The following is a 25,767-nucleotide window of genomic DNA, read 5'->3' on the forward strand; positions in this document are numbered from 1 at the left end:
TCCTCCTCTTCACTACTATATGAGTCAACATCCCTCAAGATTATGGTCCTTTTAGTGGGGCATTGTGATGCCATATGACCTCTACCTTGACATTTAAAACATTTAATTTCACTAGTACGAGTGTGTAATGATGTTCCCTCCCTTGATCTATCTTTTTCTTTCTCCTTCCATAGATTCCTAGAGGGTTCCTCTTCCATCACTTGCTTACCTTCCCTCCTATGGTCTTTCTTAACACTAGAGTTAAAGTGGTTAATTTTCAAACCTTTTCTCAAATGTTGTTGCTCAACTTTTATGCAAATTTGTACCAAATCATTGAGATCTTGATAGGGCAACAATTCCACTCTATCTCTAATATCAAGATTAAGACCACTTAGAAATCTAGAAATTGTGGTTCCTTCTTCTTCCCTAATTCCCGCCCTCATCATGTAGAGTTCCATCTTTTGCCTATACTCTTCCACACTCATGGTTCTTTGTTGGAGCCTTTGGAGTTTATCCATAAGCTCTCTATGGTAGTAGGAAGGTATGTGTCTTCTTCTTAGAGCACTCTTCAAGTCATTCCAATATTGGACTTGAGGGGAATTGGAGAGTCTTCTTTCTCTCACTAGGGCAGTCCACCAATACATGGCATTCCCTTGAAAGCTTAGGGTGGCTAGGGATACTTTCCTTTCCTCTATTATTTGATGACACTCAAAAAGTTGTTCTACTTTCATTTCCCAACCTAGGTATGCCTCAACATCTTCTTTCCCATGGAAATGAGGAAGGTCTATCCTAATCTCTCTTGGTGGTTGTTCACTCTCCCTTCTATACCTTCTAGGTGGAGGATGTTGGTAGAATTGTGCAGCAGTCCTACTATCTTGTTCAGGGTATGTGTTTTCTGTGGGAATTTTTGAACTTCTCCTTGAGTGACTCCTACTTCTACTTTTCTTTATCTCTTCTTGGACCTTTCCTTGTTTTTGGGCTAGAACTCTAAGTTCTTCTTCTAAGGTTTCAAGATATTGTTCTCTTTCAACTCTCTCTTTTTCTTTCAAAATGGATTCTTGCTTTTGCCAAAGTTTTAGTGATTTTAGTTCCTTGGCCATTTGTTCTAAATTTGGTTGGGCCTCTTCACTATAATCACTATCAATTTGGTAAGAAGGTTCCTTAGACATTCTTAAAAAAATTCAAAATATGTAATGCACACACAAACTTGTATTTCAAAAGTAAATTCCTTTAGAGATTTAAGGAGGCAAAATAATCTCAAGTTCACTTCCAGGAAAGAGAGGAGAATCACTAAGGATCACTTAAAATCCAAGCCTTTCCTAGCCAAAGTTTACCTCAAGTTCTCTTGCACCAAACTTCTCAAATGGAATTAGGTTTGATACACAAGTAGACACACAATAAATTATAAGCAGATAAAGACAACAATTAAACTAGACTATGCGGCCTAATGGTAAAGTTAGAAGGCACTTTGGAACCTTCAAACTTTAACCAACTAAAAACGTTTTCAATATGGTTTACAAGTCTTTGTTAGGATATGGGATTGAGTATCACAGACTACCCCAAGATACCTAACAAGGTTATGAGTTACAAATCCAAAAGCAATACAATTTTACAACTCAAAAATGCGTAATACAAATAAATAATGTGTGTTCCTCTCTAAAGTGTTTCACTCCTTTTCTTCTTGTCTCTTCCTCAAGGTTTCAAGGTCCATAGAGGTCTCCGATCACCCAATATACTATGTCCAATTTCGTTTTTCCTCCAAAGAATATCCTACACCAAATATCAAACCAAATCCGAAAGGTAGGAATCCAAAGAGAATGCAAATCAAGGGCCAATTTGAACAATAGCTCTTCAAAAGGAGTTATGTTGAGACAAAACAAAGAGTAATGAACAAGACAATCAAGAAAATAAAGCTTAAAAACAAAGGCTAGGCACTCAAAAGAATTACCTAAAGAAAGGCACTAGAATAGATGAATAAAACCAAAAACAATTAGAATAGAGAATTATTACTTCTTATCTTTACAAACACTTAGCTAATGGTGCAATGTAGGCAGAAACAATATTTTGCCAAAAGTGTCATGTCCAAGTCTCATATCCAAGGGTCATGTCCAAGTGTCATGTCAAGGTATTATGTCCAAGTATCATCTCCAAGTGTCATGGTAAAGTCTCATGTCAAAGTCTCAAGTCAAAGTAACTTTTTTTTTTTTCACTTTTGCTTTTGCTTGTACTTTTACTTTTTTTTTCTCTCTTTTTTTTTTACTTTGACTTTTTACTTTTGTCTACACTTTTGTTTTTCAACACAAATTAGATCTGGACAATTTGTTTGTGTAACTCAAAGTTCATGACTCAAAGAAAAAAAATGGAAGAAATCTTACTAGAATCAAAAATAGAGCATGAAACTCAAAGAAACACAAGAGAAACTTAACTCTAAGAACTTGACAATGATCTAATGACAAGCATGAACTCAAATATGAAATAGAAAAGCACTCAAATGGATGTATATACTGTAATTTCGAAATCCCAATGGGACATATTTTTTTATGATTTTTGCAAAGCCCTAACTAAGAGAAAATGACATAAAAATGACTACACATGACTCTAGACAACATGGATGGAATTAAAAATAAAAAATAACCCAAAAATGACATTAAAACAGAACCAAATATATGAAGAAAGACTCAAAAAAAAATATAAAAGCACGCCACAACACATGTATATGGAAACTTAGTGGTAAAAACCGAATGGTTCCGCAAAAGAACAAACTAGAACCATAAAAATAACATATATGGATGTAAACAATGGAAGACAATAAAGAACAACACAATAACAACAAGAAATACACAAAGATAGGTAAAGGACCAAGATACTTAGCTCTTGTAGACCCAAAGCTCTTGATACCAAATGATAGCGTCCTCCTCGAGCTAGGTTGGGCCAAAGCACGAAGATGAAGCTATGGAGGTGGAATTTGTGCGGAAGCGATGGATATGGTGGTGGGCTCAAAATTTTGGTGATGTTTTTGGTGAGTATTTGTGGTAGGATGGAGGTGTTTGATGGATCTCCGGAGAGGTTGGGCCAACTCTAGAGAAGGGTGGTTAGAGGGACCTCATGGGATGCTCTAGCCTTGACTTGAGACAAGATATGTTTGCACACATTTTGGCATAATAACATTCAAATTCATCAAGTGATTTTACAAGGAAGGAGACCCTTCTATTTATAGAGAAAGGTGTCTCCTAAGTAGACAAGAAACCCTAAAAACTATCCACTCTTAAAGAGACATGTGGCAATCCTCTTTTACAAAGTTTCTCCACTCTTAGAGTGCCATGTGGCAATCCACTTTTGTAAAGTCTTCTCCACTCATGTGGTAATCCACTTTTGCAAAGTTCCTCCACTCTTAAAGTGCCATGTGACAATCCACTTTTGCAAGAGCTTTCCACTCTTAGAGTGACATGTGGCAATCCACTTTAGGAAGAGTTGCTCCACTTGGAAAGTGACACATGGCCACTTCCTTTTTAAGAAGTGTCTTCACTAAGAGCTTGCCATGTGGCCATCATGTCCCATGGTGGGACACACTCTTTAAAAATAAGATTACAAACCATACAATACTTAGCCCTTAATACAAGGCCTAAAATTAAATACTATACTATTTGACCCTTAATACAAGGTCTAAAATACACACAATTTTACCATGGCTAAGGCATATGCCATCAATCCCTCTCAGCCTTCTGGCTTTTGACAATGCTATCATAAGCCTGCGACTTTTCTTCATTATCATTTCTCATATCCACAAGATCACTACGCGCCCTTTGTAATTCGTTTTCCAACCTAGCATTCCTCACCTTCAATTTTTTTCATCTCAGCCTTCAATTGTTGCACCTCTTCACTTTCTGGGGCTTGGGATGGTCCTTCACTAGCTGATTGATCCTTGATTGGCTTGAAAGGCAACTTGACTACTTTCACTCTCTCCAGAATCCAGGTGTGATAACTAACCCTGCTATCCACTACTCCATCCCTCAAGTCCTTCTCTGCTCGAACAACATTTTCCCACGCGCTTTTAACCTTTCTTAACGGTTCGATGAAATGTCCGTCTTCGTAATAAATGAACAGGGTAGCAAGGTAATCTGATGAAGGTGCCCCTCTCATGGAATGCCCGAATTGTCTTTGCACCAAAAGGGGGTTGTAATTGACACAGTACCGGGCCCCTATGAGAGGCACATTAGGAAAGCTACCACAATGTTGTATAGCCCGTTTATTTCCGAGCCAAGGAAGGCGCCATTTTATACTTCTTTCGCTCAAGCCAGCAAGGAATCGGGCCCAATCGTTTCCTCCCTTTCCTTTGAGCCTTTGGTGTGACAAAGTTTCTGATAGACTCTTGACGTCGACCATCTCCTTAAACATGCGCGCTGTCATCCATGTATACAACGCCGGTAAACAACAAAGAATCTTCTTTCCCTTTCTCTCCTGGCAAAAACTCAAGGTCCCATAAACATCCGCAAGAACTGTTGTTACAGGATTCTCCGATCTGGTTTTACTCGCCACGAAGACGTCTATTGCGGTGTAATCCACGAATTCTTCTATTTTGGGAAACAAGACAATGCCATATATGGTGAGGGCTAATACATCCATGAAAGTTTCCCAATCCTCTTTATCATCCAGGTGATGTAAATACTGCTCTAGATATCCCTGTGATAACCCATGCAATTGATTCCTCATCATCATCCTATCTTCAAGCTCCTTGGGATGTAGTTTCATGATGGCAGCAATGGTGGGTATAGAGGCATGATGCTCTAAATGTTGATAGGGAGTGGTGCCCTCCAGTGGCAAACCCAAGAAATGCTCGAACTCCTCTATAGTTGGCGCCAACTGAAAGTCTTGAAATGTGAAACATCGAAGCGGAGAATCATAATATTGTGCCAAGGCTGTGATAGCAGGCATTTGTACTTCAACCTCCATTAAATTCAACAAATTTCCATATCTTCTCTGAAAGGTTTCTCTCTTTATAGTCTTAAGCCTTTTGCCTAAGTTTATCAGCCCGGTCAAATTTTCAACATGGGTCCTTAGACTATACTTTTTTCTTAAATCGGAAGAGTCGGTGTGCCGTGTAGCATCGGACCTTGTGTCAACATCCATCTCGTATGAAGTCAAGTAGGTACCCGTAATTTCCTTTAAAATTAACACGTTACTAAATGATGTATGAATATGATGCATGATAATAAAACAACATGACGAAACAAAGCACATGCATGGTATGAAATGTAATATCATTAAAAAACGAACAGCGCGAGGATTACAGAAGTACATATTCCTCCCATCGTGCCTTAACAAAGGTTCACTGTTTTGAGTTCAAGGTCAAGTATATGCAATCTCACAAGGATGGTTCCCTGAACCTAAAGGTCAAAGGTTACTAGAGCTATGGTCCCCTTCATAGCATCTCCACAACAGTCGAGTAATCAACTAGGTGTGGAAACACATATGAAGAGAACAGACTCTAGCTGGAGTTCTCACGATAGCCAAACAGGAAGTACATCCCAGAGTGACACCGCTACACAACTCCTCTAATTCTAAGTTACCCTCAGACCCGGGTATAGGGCCTCACTCATGATATGCCAAAAGTGTGTGTGTGAAGGGAGAACATCATGCACATCCAAACCCTCACCTGCAAAACAACCAGAAAAATTCCCAAGCAGATATAAACATATTGTTTACCCCAGGGTTCAATATTCAACAGTTATTGCAGTTATTCCAAATATCAAGCATAGATAGAGAAAAGGGAAAGAAAGACACAAAGCAAAACCACATCGAATTCGCGCATCTAATTAAATGGCTCGACTCTCTAAGAAGATATCTCCCAAGTGGAGTCGCCATCTGTCGCAACCGGAAAATCACGACGGGACGACGATCCAAAGAAACGTGGTATCGGAAAGAGATTTGGAGTCGCCACCATAGTTTATTCTGGAAAACTACGGGAAAACCATAAAATGATAAGGCATGGTCTACAAGAACCAGATTCTAAGCTCGGGAGTCGGTTACGTATAGGGAAGGTATTAGCACCCTACGACGCCTGCCTTAAGGCAGTACCTTTAATTAAATACACGAATATGAGGTGGTTTTCAAAATGTTTAACTTTCCCTTAAAATAAAAAATATAAAGAAACAAACAATATTTTTTAGTTTTTTTTTGGCCCGACAAGGATTGACCTTGCTCCTACGTATTCTCATTCAGAATGAGAAATCAGGGTTCCGTAGTTCGTTTAGAACACTGCTTGAAAATTGGTTTGGAAATTGTTTGAAAATTCATTTTGAAATGATTTTGGATTTTTGGGGAAATGAACCTGACAAGGACTAGCCTTGCTCCTACGTACCTCCATTTTTGATGGAGAATCAAGGATCACATAGTTCTGGCCAGCAATATGGTTTGTTCGTTTAAAAGTATTTATAGTTTTTGTAGATTTTATATTTTTTAGTATTTTTATTTAAGAAAGAGAAAAGGTTTTTAGCACAAGGACGATGCGAGCGATCACACGTGTGCTTAACCTTTAAAGCATAATTTTTGTAATTTTTATTTAAGAAAAAGAAAAGGTTTTTTAGCACAAGGACGATGCGAGCGATCACACGTGTGCTTAACCTTTAAAACATATTTTTTGTAATTTTTTATTAAAAAAAGAAAAGGTTTTTAGCACAAGGACGATGCGAGCGATCACACGTGTGCTTAACCTTTAAAACATATTTTTGTAATTTTTATTTAAGAAAAAGGAAAGGTTTTTAGCAAAAGGACGATGCGAGCGATCACACGTGTGCTTAACCTTTAAAATATATTTTTGTAATTTTTTATTAAAAAATAAAAGGTTTTTAGCACAAGGACGATGCGAGCGATCACACGTGTGCTTAACTTTTAAAACATATTTTTGTAATTTTTATTTAAGAAAAAGGAAAGGTTTTTAGCACAAGGACGATGCGAGCGATCACACGTGTGGTTAACCTTTAAAATATATTTTTGTAATTTTTTATTAAAAAAGAAAAGGTTTTTAGCACAAGGACGATGCGAGCGATCACACATGTGCTTAATCTTTAAAACATATTTTTTGATTATTTTTTTTATTAACAAATGAGTAATAGCATAGCAAACAAGCAATAATAGAACAAATATCAAAACTAACAAAACAATAAACAGAGAAAATAAACAAAACAAAAAAAACAAATCCAAGAATATAACAGTCACAAACCCAATCAAAGATAGGGGTGCGAAAGTGGCGAAAGTGAAAACAGAGGTGTCTACACCACTTTTCTTTCTAATAACGGACTGGGCCTAGAACCAAACGGAGAGGAATATGAAAAGTAAAGCAGGGGTGCCAAGAAGAAATCTTTCTTTTCTCCCTTCTTTTTAGTTTGGCCCAATTGTTTTTCGTCCAGAAACCCCTAAAAGTTTAACATCTTCCCCTTCATTCCCAACATTCATGCTCAGCTCTCTAGAGACCCAAGGTCTCTTTCCTCTCCCGGCAGTCCACCGCCGCCGCCACCTTCTACCAGTCTTGACACCACCTCGTCGTCGGCGATACCACGGCGCCACCGCCCTCTCTCTCTCCTCACTTCGAAAACGGAAACCCATGGAGGGTTTCGTCTCTGCCAACGCGAGCACGCGGGCCGCCGCCTCTTCGAACCGAACCACCGCGTGTCGCCGTCAGGCCATCGCCAGCTCAGCCGCGTCACCGCTTCCGCCAATCCAACCGCCGCCAGCCGCAGACCAAAGGTACCACCGTCGCGCCGATCGCTCCCACGGATACCACTGATTACTGATTGTCGCGTCAAACTTCTCCTATCCCTCCCTTCTACCATGGACGCCGCCACCAAAGAGGCATAAACTGTCGCCACCGAGGCCACCACAATGGGCTCTCCTATTTCTCTTTTATCTATTTTCAGTTTTTTGTGTGGGGATGAAAAACTTTGGAGAATATGATGATGGTGATAATGGAATGGTGATGGAGCTTTCTGTTGTTTTCTGTTGGGAGTGGGTGTTGGATAATGATGGGTGAGGGGAGTTAGGCAGTAGTATCAAATGTTGGAGGTGGATATGAAGAGAAAATGGATGAAGATGATGGGCGGTGGTTACGAGGTGCTCGAGGGTGGCCGTGGCAGTGGGTGAATACTGATAATGAGGGTGATAGGAGCTGGATGAGTATTGGTGTGAGTATGCATATGAGCGCAAAAGGGTGATGGCTGATTCTGTGATAGTGGTGTATTGGAATGGGTTGGCTTTTCCCTTGTTTTTTTTTGTAAGTGAATGGTAAATGTTGTATCCAGAGCGAATGGGGCTTGGTGTTTGGGTTATGAAAGTCAAAGCCTAGTTGAAAACCCGACCATGGTGGCTTGCGGGTAAGACCAGAGCTGGAGGTGAAGGCCCGCAAGGAAAACGAGGCGGATGTTAGCCATGAGGTAAGGATGAAGATCATGTGCTGGCCATGACATAGCAAGTACTAGAGGTCCAGTGTTGGAGATGAAAATGAAGATTATAGGTTGGGGTCACCGACACAATAAGGAGAGGTTGTGTGTTTTCTGGGTATAAGTGAATGGATACTGAAGCCTTTTTTGTGTTGAGGGAAAACAACTCTTGTATCCTATAGTTACTTATAACTGATGAATCTTGTTGAGACTACATTTTGGGTGCAGTTTTGATTAACAGAGGAAAGTGAATATAACCATGTACATTGATCGAACACATATTTCAATCATCTCTCCGTATGCATAAAGGAATCATATCTATGAACATATAAATGAGCTTGGGCATGACCAAAGAGTTTTAGGTATACGAGACTTACCTCCGCAGCTTCAAGATGCTTCACCTTTCTGTTCTCCTCCTCTTTTCTGCAAATGATGCCTCCTCTTCCCAAAAAAACGCCTCCTCTCTCTCCTCCTTCCTCCTTTTTTTTTTTATAATCCTCTTGAAGACCCGTTTTTATTACCACCCTTGTGCCTCTCTCAGCTGATTCTTCTTTTTTCGTAAGGTCGCCCCCCGCTTAGTTGGTGAGAATTCAGAGTCTTGTAGTGGTGTAAAGAGACTTTACAGAGTTGCAAGATGGGCAGCCGTGCAAGAGGGATACCACCGTTTGTGTTTTACAACCCAAAAGCCAACGTGAAGCCAAAAATAATTAAATCCCTTTTGAGAAATACCAACACTGCTTCACTGCTTTCTAGGAGTTCCACATCATCTGGTTTTGTCTTCTTTTATTATTTTTAAACAACTTTTCAGAAATTCTGGACAATATCCCTAATTTTAGATTTTTATTTTGGCACATACCAACACTTACCTTTATTTATTTTTATTCCTTTTTTTTTATTATTATTATTTTCTTATATTTTTTATTTTTATTATTATTTTTTAGGAAAATGATACTCGAACAACCAAATTTGACAATATTTGAACACGGCACACGTGTCAGCGTTCGAGTGGTCCACGTTTTAAAGAGAAAAAGCTGCTGCATTCTGAGAAAACCTGCTGCAAGTGTGACGTGGCGAGGGACGGGCACGGGCAGCTTAGGGTGTGCGTTCCAAATTTGAAATGATATTCGTAGAGAGAGAAGCGGCGCGAACATTGGAGACGCTCAAACGTGACCTAGACAGAGAGACGAGAGAGTTGGAGAAAGGGTTAACGAGCGAGAGAGAGAGAGACCGAGTCCTTGCCGGAGTGCCGCCGTTCACTGTTGAAGGCCGTGTCGGAGAGATCAAACGCCTCCAGCCCGTTCCCTTTGACGGCGCCGCAGCTCCGACGTCGAGCGCTCGACGCGAACACGGCATCGTGTTTCCTCCGTTCCGGCCCAGCGACCTAGGGAGACGTTGTAGGTGTCGCTTCGTCCCAGGTGGTTCCGTCCCTGTCCCGGAGTGTCGCCGGAGTCTCGCCGGAGTGTGGGCTGTGAGGTGGACCAAAAAGAGGGGTTTTCCGCACTGTGAGTTCCACCGACACCTTAGGCAACCGTCTCTGTTCCAACCGCCACACGTCGTCTTCACTGAAGGTTGGTTTGTTTTTTGATTTTTCAGTGGAATGAATGTTGAATACATGGATGATGTTGTTTTTGGATTGGATTTGGTGTTGTTCTATTACTCATTTTTATACAAGTTCTGTGGTTAATCTTACATTGTTGCTGTAATTCTGTTCGATTGGTAGTCATGGACCTAGTTGGCCTTGCTGTCAAAAAACTTCAACCCAATAACCCACTTCATTCGGGTTTGGTAGCAGTGATGTTGGTGAACCAAGGGTCCTAGAGAATGTATTTTTATGGGAGACGATTTTGTTAATAAAATGTTAAGAAATTGTTCCCAGATTACTTAGAAGTAGCTGAAATAAGGGAAAACAAACAAGCCACCCCAAAATGAGAGTGATGGACGTAGGTGGTCTTGGTGTGCAAAAACTGGAACCCAGGTACCCACTTAAATTGCCTAAGGTACCATTTCTGTTCGTGTAGCATGAGTGTTTGAAAATGTTGTTTTATGTGGCACGAATATGTTGAAAAAATGTTAACATGAGTGCTCCCAGATTACTTAGAAGTAGATAAAATGAGGGAAAACAAACAAGCCACCCCAAAATCAGAGTGGTGGACGTAGTTGGCCGTGGTGAGCAAAAATTGTCACCGAGGTACCCACTTATTTTGCCTAAGGTACCAGTTCTCTTCCTGTAGCATGAGTGTTTGAAAATGTTGTTTCATGTGGCACGAATTATATGAAATAATGTTAACATGAGTGTTCCCAGATTACTTAGAAGTAGATAAAATGAGGGAAAACAAACAAGCCACCCCAAAATCAGAGTGGTGGACGTAGTTGGCCTTGTTGTGCAAAAACTGGCACCCAGGTACCTAGTTATTTTGCCTAAGGTACCAGTTCTGTTCTTGTACCATGAGTGTTAGAAAATGTTGTTTTATGTGGCACGAATATGTTAAAAAAATGTTACGAAATTGTTCCCAGATTACTTAGAAGTAGATAAAATGAGGGAAAACAAACAAGACACCCCAAAATGAGAGTGATGGACGTAGTTGGCCTTGTTGTGCAAACACTGGCACCCAGGTACCCACTTATTTTGCCTAAGGTACCAGTTCTGTTCTTGTACCATGAGTGTTAGAAAATGTTGTTTTATGTGGCACGAATTATATGAATTAGTAAATGACTATTATTTTTTTGTTCTCTTTTTTGTCGTGGTTTAACAAATGCTGACAATGTTTGTTATGATTTCTAATTTGTTGTTTTAGTTGATTGTGTTGGTGTAATGTAATTTCAGTTTTTGTGTTGGTGTAGTGTGATGGAGGAAGAATGGTACAACACATTCCTTTATCATCTTTTCGTGTGGTTTGTCAATTTTTATGCTGACATCTTTTAGCCTTTGTTTACAGTAAGTGGTGCCAAACATAGATGTGGATTTGGATGTGTGTTTAGTTGTTTGTTAAAATATAATTTTGATTTGTGATATTTTTTGTTGGAAACTATATCAAGAGATGTGATATGTGTACGTCAATTTATACATCTTTGGTGGCATAAAAACATGCAGGGTGATTAGTTGTATAATTAACACCTTTGGCTGAGAGGAGTGATAGGTGTAAATTTTACTTGTTTTTGTTGCTTAAATTGTTGTGCTTTTGAGTAAGTTTTAGTGTTAATTCTCATGAAAGGTATATAATTGTTGATATAAGTATAAGGTTTAATCATTCACTAAGTCCCTATTTTCGCATGGAATCTCAATTTCGTCCCTTTCTTTCTGAAAATCTCAATTGGGTCCCAATTTTATGAAAATTGCAACAAATCGATCCTTTCCGTTAATTTGGCTGGACGGCGTTAAAAAAATTGATGAGTGAATGCTGAGATGACGAACGAGCGCTCGTCCATCAGCGAACGAGCGCTCGTCCAGCAGCGAACGAACGCTCGTCAAGCAGCGAACGAGCGCTCGACCACCGAACGAACGGTCGTCCAGTGTGGAACGAACGGTTGTCCAGCAGTAAGAGGTCGACGAGCGTCCGTTCTCTGGTGGACAACCGTTCGTTCGGTGGACGAGCGCTCGTTCGCTGCTGGACGAGCGCTCGTTCGCTGCTGGACGAGCGCTCGTTCGTCATCTCAGCATTCACTCATCAATTTTTTTAACGCCGTTTGACACTATTTAACGGAAAGGATCGATTTGTTGCAATTTTCATAAAATTGGGACCCAATTGAGATTTTCAGAAAGAAAGGGACGAAATTGAGATTCCATGCGAAAATAGGGACTTAGTGAATGATTAAACCTAAGTATAATTTTGATTGTTTAAATGTTTTTTTATGCTTTTGTTTGTTTATTTCGAAGTAGAATAAGGATTGGATACTGTCAAAGACTTGGAGCGCATCATTTGGCTGTCAACAACGAGAAGAGGACGCTGTTCTTCCGAGAGTTTCACGCCCAGGCGCGAAAGAGAAGGCGCCGGGTGCGATTTGACAGAGAGTCTCGCGCTCGGGCGCGAGAAAAGGGGCGCCGGCGCGACTTAGAAGGATGAAATAAACCTGCGCGGACGCTCTGTGCCCAGCGAGTGGAAGCCCGTTGCCCGGCGAGCGGACGCTCGTTGACCAGATAACGAACGCCCATCGAACAGCAAGCGAGGACGCTCGTCCAGCGCGCAGCGCAGAGGACGCTCGTCCAGCGCGCAGAGGAGGCTCGTCCAGCAAGTGGACGCTCGTCCAGAGAGCGGAGATCGCTCGCCCAGCTAACGGAGATCGCTCGCCCAGCTAAGAAGCAAATTGTAATTATGTTAATGTACGCCTTTGTAGCGTCATATGATAACCTTTTACGGCCAGTTTATTGAATTTGGTGCAGGAATAGGTGCCCCAATGTTCATCTTTTGTTTAAGATTTTAAATCCATTTAATGAGTTATTGATGATTTGAATTATTTCTATACCTTCAACTTTCTATACGTGAAAATATAAATTTAATATTAGAGAAAAAATTGTCACAAACTTTATAAGGGGTGTTTGGTACCAATGGCTAAATAACTGGGGACTTAAGGCAAAAGTTTTGCACAGTCAGGTCAACAAAGAAAATGTCGTTAATTTTTAAGTGCAAATTTTTTTTTAATCGTTATTGGACATACAAATGATGTTTAGGCAATGATTATGACATTTATATTGAAATCTATGTCCAAGGAACTACTCTTTTTAAAACTCATTATGAAGAAACAACACTGGGAGCAAAGGCCAAATAAGTGGGGAGTTCAGGCAAAGATTTTGCACACACGGGTCAATTGTGAAAATGACATTGATTTTTAAGTGAACCAATTTTTTTAAAGACTTATTGGACATACAAGTGATGTTCAGACATTGATTATCACCTTTATATTTTACTCCATGCCCAAGGAACCATTCTTTGTAAAAATCGTTGTACAGAAACAACATTAGTAGCAAAGACCAAATAAGTGGGGAGTTGAAGCAAAGTTTTTGCAGAGATAGTTCAACTTTCAAAATGACATTGATTTTTTAATGAATTTTTTTTAACACTTATTGGACATGCAAATGATCTTCAACCATTGATTATGTCATTTATTGAACATTTCTTTGATGATTTGTAACAAAAAATATGTACATTCAAACCTAATCATCACAATTTCAAATAGTGATAAGAAATCCATAAATGACATTCGTACTATCCATTTTGTAACAACCTTAAATGTTGCAACACTTAATTCCTCCACACAATATGGCGTCCGATGAAGATTGACTAACTGTATTATTTTCATCTGTAGATGGCTTACTGTTATCATCCTCGTCAGCAAACATATCATAATCACCTTCACCAGTGCTAGAGGCTTCTCCACTAGCCAAATGTTGATTTGATGGGCCTTCTTTTGCCCGGGCTAACTTCTCATATCCTTCTGAAAAGGGGAGAATGTAGAAGGCATAAGCATTAAGCAGTTAATACCACGAAACAGGCACCCTTCACTCCTTCTCATAAACCTAAATATCGACAACATCATAGAAAGAAGAAAGAAGAGCCAAGGAAAAATTGACAATTAATAACCTGCCCCAAAATCCAACACTTAACTAATATGGAGGCCCAAAGATAGTTTCTCCAAACACTAAGAATAAAGATTTACAAGATATAAAGAGAACATGTAAATGAACATGATATAAAATTAATAACTGCAGTTAGATACAAGCCAAATATAACTTTAAATATTGTTTCTTATATTTTTATCTTTATGAACACCATTAATCCTTTATTTTGAAAAAATGGCAATTATCAGGCTTTCTCTGATAACGATTTAGGGTTGCCATACTCAACTCAAGTTAAAAGTAAATTTGCATACGCAACTATGGAGTCAACAGCAGATTCGGGTTCTCTTATTTTCTGTATTTATTTGTTCCAACTTGAAAAGCACAATGTCAAAATTACACATTCCTTACACGTTCAGATTTGAGAGTAAAATATTTTTAACTGGATAATATTTTTTAAGGATATGAACTACCCTTAGCAAGAAATTCCACAACTCCTTGGCCACATAAAAAACCAATGATTGCCTAAACAAATGGATGATCTACAACTACTCTGGAGTGAATTGGAAAATAAATATTGTATTTTACAATGATACTTCAGTAGAACAAAGAAATAAAAAATCAGAAAATTAAGAATGATAAAATACATACATACCGTTTCCCCAGGTTCAAGAACATTTGCAATCCGCCTCTTCATGATGGCAATATCTTTAGAAGAAAGGTCAGGCATGCCCTCATCCACATCATTAGTTGGTACAGATTTTAATGCAGAATATTTTGGATCAAATTCAATATTATCAAGCCATGCATCCTGCAAGGATCCCTAATTTATTAACAGAATTCAAATGAAATATCACAAATAAAGAAAGAAAACAACATAAATCCCTCACCTTAATCTCATTCTCTCTTACATATTCAACAAAATTGGCTGCTGCATGAAAATAACCTTCTTCCCTTTCTTTATCTAGGTTGAAAGGCTCAATCTGAATCCCGTCATCGACAAAATTCTCGCTATCCTGCCACAAGATATCACACATCACTGCCTGCCTATCTTTTACGTATCCAGTAACAGCTCATACATAACCAAAATCATCCACAAACAACATCATGCACGTATTAAACCTTCATTCCACTGAAATAAAAAAAAAACTAACCTTGAGTGAACACGAGGTGTGGCGGTTGGAACAGAGACGATTGCCTACGGTGTGGGTGGGACTGAAAACCCGGAAAACCCCTCTTTTTGGTCCACCTCACAACCCACACTCCGGCGAGACTCCGGCGAACCTCCGGCAGCACTCCGGGACAGGGACGGAACCACCTAGGACGAAGCGACACCTACAACACCTCCCTAGGTCGCTGGGCCGGAACGGAGGAAACACGATGCCGTGTTCGCGTCGAGCGCTCGACGTCGGAGTTGCGGCGCCGTCAAACGGAACGGGCTGGAGGCGTTTGATCTCTCCGACACGGCCTTCAACAGTGAACGGCGGCACTCCGGCAAGGACTCGGTCTCTCTCTCTCTCTCTCGCTCGTCAACCCTTTCTCCAACTCTCTCGTCTCTCTGTCTAGGTCACGTTTGAGCGTCTCCAATGTTCGCGCCGCTTCTCTCTCTACGAATATCATTTCAAATTTGGAACGCACACCCTAAGCTGCCCGTGCCCATCCCTCGCCACGTCACACTTGCAGCAAGTTTTCTCAAAATGCAGCAGCTTTTTCTCTTTAAAACGTGGATCGCTCGAACGCTGACACGTGTGCCGTGTTCAAATGTTGTCAAATTTGGTTGTTCGAGTATCATTTTCCTATTTTTTATTGTTATTATATATTTTATTAAAACAACTAAAGTGCAATAAAAAAAACGAACGCCACACTATTCGGACGAGCGACCCACCACACAATTCACCGAACGCCATTTGATGATCAAACCAAAACGGGTCGAACGCCCAAAAACTGAACGCTGGACGGCTGAAGAGAGACATGAGACCGAGTGTTCAGATGAGAATAACAACATCTGGACCGAACGTTCAACACGTCAAGACCGAACGTTATTTGATGAATAAGAACACTAACGAACGTTATTTGCTGAACGGCCAGAGATCATGAGATACTAGGACGAACGCTCAAAACCGAACGCTAGTCATCACCAGTACATCAAGACCGAACGCTCTCTACATGAGAGCAACATGTATCGGTTTTGAATAAAATTAAGACGAACGGTAACACTACAAGGTTGGACGGACGAACGCTGGAGGCTGAAAATTGCCGAACATCCATGAATCCAAATGGCCGAACGACTTTGGACGAGCGGCCGAACAGTTGGAAAGCTTGTGGATAAACGAACGGTTGAACATGAACGACGAGTGTCATTGAGATCGAACGGCCGAGTGTTGGAATGTGGTCAAGGATGGACGAAAAGCCGAACGTCTGTGACAGTATTCAATAAGGAACGAACGTTCGCGTGCAGGGGAAGGACAAACAGTCGCACAGGGCAAAGGACGAACGGTCGCGCAGGGCAAAGGACGAACGGTGGAGGACGAACGCTCTCCTTTTTTTTTATTTATTTATTTTTTTTATTTTTTTTTATTTTATTATTTTTTTTTTCACACTCATGATGAAAACAAAACAATTGGTCCATCCGGACGAAATTGGGTGTTGACAGCTATTTTCTGGTTGCGACACCCAACAAGTTTCCCATGGTGTTTTTGTGTTTCAAGTAGGTGATGGTGGCGCAGTGTGGCCTGAAATGGTGGGGCCAGAGAAGAAGTTGATGAAGAAGAGGTTGGTGAGACCCACTATGGCATCGTCAATAGCGACTCTATCGCCGTCAAACTCTGGCGTGTTGCAGTTGACGGAGGAGAGCAGTGATGGAGGAAGGAGCTCGTCGTCTTCATCAACTAGGTCGTGTGGGAGCAGTAACGGTGGTTTCTCATTGTTCTTTGGAAAATTCATGACTTCACTTATGAAAATCGATTTTTAACTTGTTTCAATTAATGAAACTACTGTTTTCATGAGATTTCAACTTTGAATATTGTCCTGGATTGTAGCGCAGTCCTGTATCTCAACTTTCTGTATATCTTGTATAGTTATTTGATCTCTTGGGAATTATTTATCTTAAGTTGTCTTCAAATAGTATGAACAAAATAGTTGTAACATCTCAAAATACAGTAAACACCATAATTTAGAATTTAATTACATTAATCAATTAAACAAAACAGTCTTACATTAAAACTGGGTTCAAAAAGCCGAACGGCTTAAAATACAGAAGCCAAAAATACAAAACAGCAGAGCTAAGAAGAGTCAGGGACGAACGGTTTTACAAAACCAAATAACCGAACGTCCACTAATAAGACTAAACAATTCAAAACTAAACAAACGAGCGCGCTAGGGCTCGGCCTTTACTTCCACATCTACGAGGCTCACATCATCCAAATTTCCTTCTTCCAGCGCCTCTTCAAGTGGCTCACTTCCATCTGCTCCCATCCACACGGATGATCATCGCGAAGACAAGACGGACGTACAAGGACGAGGGACAACACAAGGAAAAACGAAGGGTAAGCTTATGTAATTTAATTTATACCTTAACATGAAATTCAACAATTCAAACACACCAGAATATTTCAACATGAATAAGCATCCAAAACCTATTACTAGACGGACCGTCCGGACTGTATGAATCTGTGTAGCTACAGGCGTCCCTTGTGTAACATCCCGTCCGGACGCTGGTGTTGCCTAAGACCCCACTCCAAAGTGAATTCCACTTCTCCAAGTTATAAAATCCCATACTTGTTGCAGAAAACCAACCAAAACCCTTACACCATAAAGATTTATCTTATCTTTTTCACATATCCATGCTAACCTCTTTCGATTCTAACACTTTTTTTTTTCACTTTCTAATTTGATCCACAATTGATATATAACCGGTGACTTTTATTCTTGAAATACGAAGCTTCTATTAAAGACTATAAAGCACCAGAGAACTAGTTTGAAACAACAAACCTCCCTTGAATCACACCTCAAACTTACGAAAGAACAACATCATCTCTTCTTCATTTACAATTTGCAGACATCTTGAATTCTCATAACACTTGCTTCCATCTTTCGCTCAACTATACTTGATGCACCACCTTCGTTTTCCTTCCCTGTCAAGAAACCACTCCATATAAACTTCAAACTTGAACCCTTAGATTAACTCCACAAACGCCACATCACTCATAGTTCTTCTTGCACTCATCCCGTCCAGATTAACTTAAAACCTTCTTCTTCAAGAATTGCCCTCTTCAACTCGGAATCGTCAAAATACAAACCCTATCTTTAATCCTCTAAACCTCAAGATACTCTTAACCAACAACATCAATCTTCTGACCTTATCTGAACTTACCAACTCACTGCCTTCTGCAATCCATCATTCAACATCCACTTCTCTCTTGATCAAACTCAGCCGAACACTGAACATCACCATAAAACCATACCTAAAGAAAATTAACTTTATCACAACATGCAACTTCATAACTCTAAACATCTCAACCAACCCAAACTTCTCTGATCATTCTCGATACCCTCTTTAGCAACTTATACTACAACCACCCTTTATCATCTATTCTAAAACCTTTCTCCATCCACTGTGCTCTTAATTCTCTGACCTTATACTTTCTTACCAAACTGGCATTCTGGTGTACTCCTTCCTTCAACATTTGAAATCTCTCATCTCAGCCAATGATCAAACATTTATTCTATACGAACCACTAATCTTGAAACATTCTTTTAAACTTGACTATGCATTATCCAATTGCGATTAATGCTTAACCATTCCATTTGGTTATTCAACTCACAGTCCTATAATACTCCAATTCTCCTCACACACTTCATGTTCCCTCAACTTGGAGATCCGGCTTCTATTACACCCTCCTTAAATCCGTTCTATGTTTTACACACTGCTCCTCAAACCCTTTTCTTCTAACCTCTGACGTTATTGATACACTGAACTAAACTGATCTCTCAAACTTTGTCACACCCATGCTTACCCAAAGCTCATCTTATTCTAACCTTCAAACCCAACTCTTCTTGTGGAATACACGGTATCTGACCTTCTGACTCTATTCTTGAAAACTTCTTCACCCCAAAAACATTACTTATAAACTCCAACTCCAACATCTTCACCCATCCTTTGAAACCTAAACTTTGGTCTTCTATCTCCTTATCTTTGAGGCAAAATTTGCCTTAAAGGCTCTAACCAATTCTAATGAAGGTATACATATCAAGTTGTCCTTGAATCTGCATCCCTCTACCACTATAGAGCACAGTACACTACCACAAAGGCAAGAACAAGACAAAGATTTCTAAAGACAACCACACTGGAACCACAACCCTATCTTTCCCAAACCTTCAAAATTAAGAAAGGAAAGTCATCTCTGGTAAAAGTCATGAGTGTGCACCCTCATCACTCCTATCAAGACGTTTTCTGTTCTCAAAAGCTCTAGTTGGAAACAATAATCTACTATCTAGACTTGGAGGAAATGGTAAATTATACCATTTAGACTCAATTCTTCATAGAGAAGACACGACAAACCCACAACTCACAGGTCATCCTAAGGACAAACTGCTCTGATACCATTAATGTAACATCCCGATTATATAATAACCAATATTATATAATAAAGACGTTAACATCCAAATATAGAGAACAGTCAGAGTATGACGTGTAATTAAATATGAAATTACAGTCATTCACCAATAACAGAAACTGAAAATTTAAACTTGAACAGTTGAAAGGATTAAACACTACAAGTGTTTAATCAGGAAACTATAAGAAGACTACTCCGCAACATCAGCAACCTCCAGCTCTTGCTTCAAGGGAAACTCCGCGACAACATCTGCTCCCATCCAAGTGGATGATCATCGCCAAAGAAACATACCCAAACAGCACATAACAAAAACAATGCAAGGGTGAGCTAGATATAAAAGCATGTTATACATATAACATATGTAATTCATATAATAATACTTAGATTCGTATAAAAGAACAATTAGAGCATACTCATTAAACCACAATTCACCCACTTACACGACATGCAAAAGTCATTCAAACATGATAGACTAACATCACAATACTTGTTACTTTATACCCCGACTTGTTACTTTATAGACCGACTCGTCCGGACTAGAATGATTACCGAGCTATGGCGGGTTATGCACTCGTGGTGGCCTCTACTGCTTTGCAAAGCCATTGCCAATGGGTTTCACCCTACCACCCTCACGAGGTTAGTCCGTTCCGCGCCCTGGAGCATCTTGGAAGCCTCCAAGACTAGGACCTCCTGCTACTCCTCACCACATGGATCAATCCTCTCTAATTGAGAATGAAAGACCATTGGAGCGTCAGGAAAACCCCCAAGACTGAGCTACCATGAAATCATTCTGTACACCCCAAATCACCACCATGTATCCTCTCCTCGAGGATCATGGAATTACGTCCATGAATTATACTGTTACTTTAAACCTTATCCCGAGTCATGAATAACCAGACACCCCCATAATATCACATCAAATCTAACATATCTCATACATTCACATAAATCACATCACAATATATATATATTTCCAGACATTTTGCACTTAATTCAATTTAAGAGAAAATGAACTTAAAACCCATTACCATTTGCACATCATTGGATGGACGAACACTATTCCACCGAGCGTTATAAGCCGAACGCCACTATGCCAATTGGACGGACGCTAAGAGATTTAACAAAAATTGACCGGACACTAAAACCGAACGCCTGAACAGAAATTAGGCCGAACGCTAAACCGAACGTCATATTGGATTCAACACTGTTTGGCCGAACGCTGAAACCGAACGCCTGAACACAATTAGGTCGAACGCTAAAACCGAACGTCATATTGGATTCAAGACTATTTGGCCGAACGCTATTTCACCGAATACCATATGGACCGAACACTTCTAGAACGAACGCAGTGAGATCACACCATACTAGGCCGAACGCTCAAAAACGAACACAATGTTGGATTCAACACTTCTAAGCCGAACGCTAAGATCAATTTCCTTGGCCGAACGCTAAACCATTGGACACCATATTGAATTCATCATTGCTTGAACAAGCGCTAAAAGATCGAACATCATCAAGGTCGAACGCTTACAATCTAAACCTCAGAATACGCGATTTAGGTCGAACGCTAATGATTACTAACAGATATCAAGACCGAACGCTCAAGATCCAAACTTAAGACTATCAAATGAAGACCGAACGCTCAACATTGCTACCCGAAAATACTAAGTGAAGAACGAGCGCTCAAACTTAAAATATCGATTTACGGCCGAACGCTCACAATCACAATTATTTAAGAACGGACGCTTATAATCCAAACTTTACAATCCAAATTAAGACCGACCGCTCACAAGCGAGAGTACCTCATCAAAACCGAACGCTCAATTGCTAATATAGAAACAAGACCGAACGCTAAAGATAACTGTAAATATCAATTTAAGGACAGACGCCTACAAGCACTATTGAATCAAAACCGAACGCTTATTATCACAGGTACATCAAAACCGACTGTTTAAGATTCCAAACCTAGGAGTATTATTTTAATACCGAACGCTCATCATCGAACTCTAAGAATGTCCACCTTAAGACCGAACGCTCATTTAATCCACCACAACCGACCGTTCAAGTTTCAAACCTAAGAATCCATATTAAGGACGAACGACTGCAATCACTAATATCCAATACCGAACGCCCAATATTACGTCTTGTAAATACCGATTTAGGAACGAACGCTCAAAATGCCTAGTGCACTAATACCGAACGCTACACTTATTACGAACGCGAACGCTCGTCAAACTAAAGACCGAACGCTCAACTTATTTTAGCCGACCACCGAGCAACTTGAACAAACGTCCAATTTGGCTCATCAAATTAAACGAACGCGCGATCTGCAGAATTCTGCAGAATCGCACCAGATTTCCAGAAACCCAGAAAACCCCAATTTTTCATCCCCTTCTTCCCAGATTTGCATCAAACACAATATATATCAACAATCAAACAAAAGATCTAACTCCCCTTACCTCTTGAAGACTTCCTTTGTAAAATTTGTGATCCATCTTCCTCCAGACGTGCAGATCAAGATCTCCTTGCAACTTCAATAGTTCTCTACTTCTTCTCCCAGATCTTGCTGCAACAACTCCACTCTCACAAGAAGCCCAACCCCAGATCCTCCTCTCAGCTCTTCTAAAATTGGTACTGCTTCCCTTGGGTGCTCTTGGACAGTTGAAAATGGAAAGAAGAGTTCCTTCCTTGTGGAAGCTCTCTCTGGTGCCAAGAAAATGAGGCCCTTCTTTTGCCAAGCTTCCCCCGTAAAATGCCCCTCTCCTTTTCTCCCCTCCCCTCATAATTGCACTCCAATAATACAAAAGGTGGGTGACCACCGTGTGCCCACCACTCCTAAAAAATACGGGTCTTACACCTTGCACCCGGGTGATGTAGTAACTGGAATAATCACATCAGCTGCCACCCGAGGTTAGCCCTATCCAAAGTACCCCTAAGGACTCGGGCCTCCTGCCGTTCCCACACATGACCTACCATCCTCTAAGTGAGGATGAGTACTCACGGAACATCAGGATGGAAAGCCAGCATTATCATTCCCACAATCATACTTTACAAATTCCATATTCATATTCATCCATACAAGAGTCGTTCCTCCCTGGAACGCTCGTTCAAAATCCATAATCATTACTTCATCTCATATACTGTTCGTTCATTACCATTCTTCACTTTAACCTCATTTTTATCTTCCATTAGAATTTCATAAAATAACGAGCGTTCAGCCCTCTTCATAACGAGGACGAACGTGAAAGACTAGATCGAGAGATTCTCGTTTCAGAACCGAATAAAACTGACACTTCAAATTTACCGAACGTCATTTTCTATTTGAATCAGTTGAATGAACTGACTCTAGGAAAATCAAATCATTACTCAAAGAATAATTTAAGTAGGAAGGCTCTAGGCCGAATCCAAATAGATGAAGACACCTCAAGACGAGTAGAAGACCATACCGAGAACAATTTAATTATCGAAGCCGACTTCCAGTCAATGACCGAACGCGGTATACTGATTTATAGAAATTTGGACGAACGCTATTTCCACCAGTTTGGTAATTTAATACTAGGACGAGCGTTTCGGTATAAGACCGAATGCCACTCATAACGAACGCTTTGGGTCGAGACCCATCGCAGACTTGTACTCATAATAGAAATAGAATTCAAGGTAGTACGAGATGGTGAAGATAGAATTTTGAAATGACTAAGTGTCCAAAGTTATAATTATAAGCTTCTCAATTCCTTACATAACACTCGGTTGTCTACGTTCGGCCGAACGCTCAAACGTAATACTATTACAAGAGGGCGTTCGTCCTAAAAATAGGATTCTTCCCAAATGAAAGAATCCCTTACCAAATCATTTTCACTGGAAAACCGAACGATCAAAGACCGTCCAGTAACGTACGTACACAATCATAAAGGCATTTCTTATCATAGCAATATTATCAAAATCCCAGATTTAACATATCAGTTCATACTTCATAAATTCAACTCAAACATCAATTTATAAACTTTAGAATTCACATCATTCATTCAAACTTCAAAATGATAACTCATATTCATATTCATAAATATCAAACATTATCATATAGGTCAATTAACATATACTTCATACATTCAGTCAATAACGAACGTTCATACAACATTCAGTATCAATTAAATCACAATAAGCTTCCCTTACCTGGATTCGTGAACAATTTGTCCTAAACACAGATTTGCAGCTCGCCCAACTATCGTTTTCTACCCTCAACGGCCACTTAACTCTTCCAATCAAATCTAACCACAAGAAAAAAAACGAAATACTTAAACTACACCCTTGCATGCAGTCAAAACTTGGTTTTGCATGCAACCCAGAAACGAACGTACAGGGTCGAGAACTTACCAGTTTCAGATTCTGGATCTGTTCGGTTCAAATTGAAGCTTACAGCGTCGGGAGTACTTCTATGGTTTCTGAAACGTGATCGGAGTAGAGGAAAATGAGTTACAGTAGAGAGAAGGAAGAGGTTTCTAGAGAGAAGGAGGAGAAATGGAAGGTCTGAGCTTGGGAAGAAGAAGGTGCGTGCAGCAGAGTGGGAGAGTTTTTCGAAAAAACCATTTTATTCTCCCCACGTCCACACGAACGTGCGTCTCTCCTATCGACACCTGCACCCCCATTACTGACTTCCATTCTTTCCTGGTGACACTTGGCGTGAGTTGTAGAGTTGAGGAAGTGGGTTTTTAATGAAATCTGAACAGGGTTATGGCACATTAAATGTGATTTGACAGGTGGAGGCTGGTTTAAATTTCCAAGGCCTTACATTCTCCCTAACTACAAAAATTTTCGTCCTCGAAAATTAAATCTTACCTGGAAATAAATGGGGGTACAAGTCCTTCATAGCGTTTTCCACTTCCCACGTTGAGTCGCCAGTCTTTGCGTCCCACACCATCTTCACTAAACGAACGTCTTTTCCTTTGTAGTACTTGATGCGGCTGTCTTCCACACGAACTGGTTGCAACTCCAGCGTTCGATCTTGGCAAAGTTGAACGTTTTCCAACTCTAATATATGAGAAGGGTTGGCAATGTACTTCCGGAGTTGAGAAACGTGGAAGACTGGGTGAAGGTTCGACAATTGAGGTGGTAAGGCTAGTTCATACGCCACTGGTCCGATCTTCCTCAGAATTTGATACGGTCCGATGAATTTGGGGGATAGCTTCTTTGGACGAACAACTCGGCCTACTCCCGTGATCGGATTGAGTCGAAGGAAAACATGATCTCCTGAGGCGAACTCCAAGGGTCTTCTTCGCTTGTCCGCATAGGACTTCTGTCTGCTCAGGGACGTCTTCAATCTCTCTTGGATCAACTTCACTTTCTCGGTCGTCTGCTGGATCAGTTCGGGTCCAGTTAGGACGTTCTCTCTGTCTTGAAACCAACAAAGTGGCGTTCGGCACTTCCTACCATAGAGAGCTTCAAACGGCGCCATTCCGATGCTAGACTGAAAGGTGTTGTTATACGTGAATTCCAAGAGTGGTAAGATTTCATCCCAAACGCCTAAGTGATCTAGGACGCACGTCCTCAGTAAGTCTTCGAGCGTCTGGATGGTCCTCTCAGATTGGCCGTCCGTCTGAGGGTGATAAGCTGAACTCATCTACAACTTGCTTCCCAACTCACCTTGCAAGGATTGCCAAAACCGAGATGTGAATCTCGTGTCTCGATCAGAAATGATACTTGAAGGCACTCCATGTAGACGAACGATTTCCTGAATGTAGAGCTTGGCTAGATTGGTCATCGACATCTTCAAATTGACTGCCAGGAAGTGGGCCCTCTTCGTCAGTCGATCCACGATCACCCAAATTGAGTCATGATTTCTGACCGTACGTGGCAGGTGGGTCACGAAATCCATGGAGATGCTGTCCCACTTCCATTCAGGAATTTCCAGTTGCTGCAGTAGGCCGCCCGGCCTCTGGTGTTCTGCCTTTGCACGTTGACACGTCAAACAGGATGCTACAAAACGAGCAATGTCATTCTTCATTCCTGGCCATATACATATCTACACATATATATATCTACACATATATATATCTACATATATATATATCTACATATATATATCTATATATATATATATATATATATATATATATATATATAAAGATTAAGGCAGAGCACAGTAGCACCTTGAATTCTCTGATTCAATAATACCATCTCACCATTAGACATCATA

General features: G+C 40.3%; 3 protein-coding genes across 4 annotated transcripts in view; all 3 read right to left on the minus strand.

The window, feature by feature from the left end:
* LOC108343910 (uncharacterized membrane protein At3g27390-like) overlaps positions 1-9,015 on the minus strand; it is a 36,177-nt gene extending 27,162 nt beyond the window's left edge. The window contains exons 1-2 of one of the 2 annotated variants that reach the window (XM_052866906.1): positions 8,789-8,866; positions 530-5,632 (exon numbers count right to left, since the gene is read on the minus strand). In XM_052866906.1, the coding sequence (XP_052722866.1) occupies positions 3,802-5,277 (1,476 nt within the window). In that variant the 5' untranslated portion in view covers positions 5,278-5,632; positions 8,789-8,866 and the 3' untranslated portion in view covers positions 530-3,801. Of the gene's footprint in view, positions 1-529; positions 5,633-8,788 lie in introns of those variants that run through there. The other variant, XM_017582351.2, reaches the window with a different exon arrangement.
* Positions 9,016-13,632: 4,617 nt separating this feature from the next.
* LOC128193706 (uncharacterized) lies at positions 13,633-14,999 on the minus strand. The gene is made up of 4 exons (XM_052867787.1): positions 14,853-14,999; positions 14,618-14,773; positions 14,436-14,487; positions 13,633-13,841 (listed from the first exon to the last, which is right to left on the minus strand). The coding sequence occupies exons 1-4, from the start codon at positions 14,997-14,999 to the stop codon at positions 13,633-13,635; spliced, it is 564 nt and encodes a 187-aa protein (XP_052723747.1).
* A 9,220-nt stretch (positions 15,000-24,219) lies between these two features.
* On the minus strand, positions 24,220-25,026 carry LOC108344446 (uncharacterized). Its single transcript, XM_017582890.1, has 2 exons — positions 24,411-25,026; positions 24,220-24,293 (listed from the first exon to the last, which is right to left on the minus strand). Exons 1-2 carry the CDS (start codon positions 25,024-25,026, stop codon positions 24,220-24,222), a joined length of 690 nt encoding a protein of 229 aa, XP_017438379.1.
* Between the last annotated feature and the right edge of the window lie 741 nt (positions 25,027-25,767).

This window comes from Vigna angularis, chromosome 8 (genome assembly GCF_016808095.1).
Source record: "Vigna angularis cultivar LongXiaoDou No.4 chromosome 8, ASM1680809v1, whole genome shotgun sequence".
In the NCBI taxonomy this organism is placed as follows: domain Eukaryota; kingdom Viridiplantae; phylum Streptophyta; class Magnoliopsida; order Fabales; family Fabaceae; genus Vigna; species Vigna angularis.

Coding starts and splice junctions, on each gene's coding strand:
- LOC108344446 (XM_017582890.1), bottom strand. CDS start 25,026: ATGGCGCCGTTTGAAGCTCTCTATGGTAGGAAGTGCCGAACGCCACTT. Junction 24,294..24,410: donor GTACCCCCATTTATTTCCAG/GTAAGATTTAAT, acceptor AACCCTGTTCAG/ATTTCATTAAAAACCCACTT.
- LOC128193706 (XM_052867787.1), bottom strand. CDS start 14,999: ATGTGTGATATCTTGTGGCAGGATAGCGAGAATTTTGTCGATGACGGG. Junction 14,774..14,852: donor TAAGAGAGAATGAGATTAAG/GTGAGGGATTTA, acceptor GGATCCTTGCAG/GATGCATGGCTTGATAATAT. Junction 13,842..14,435: donor TGTGGAATTTCTTGCTAAGG/GTAGTTCATATC, acceptor TCCCCTTTTCAG/AAGGATATGAGAAGTTAGCC.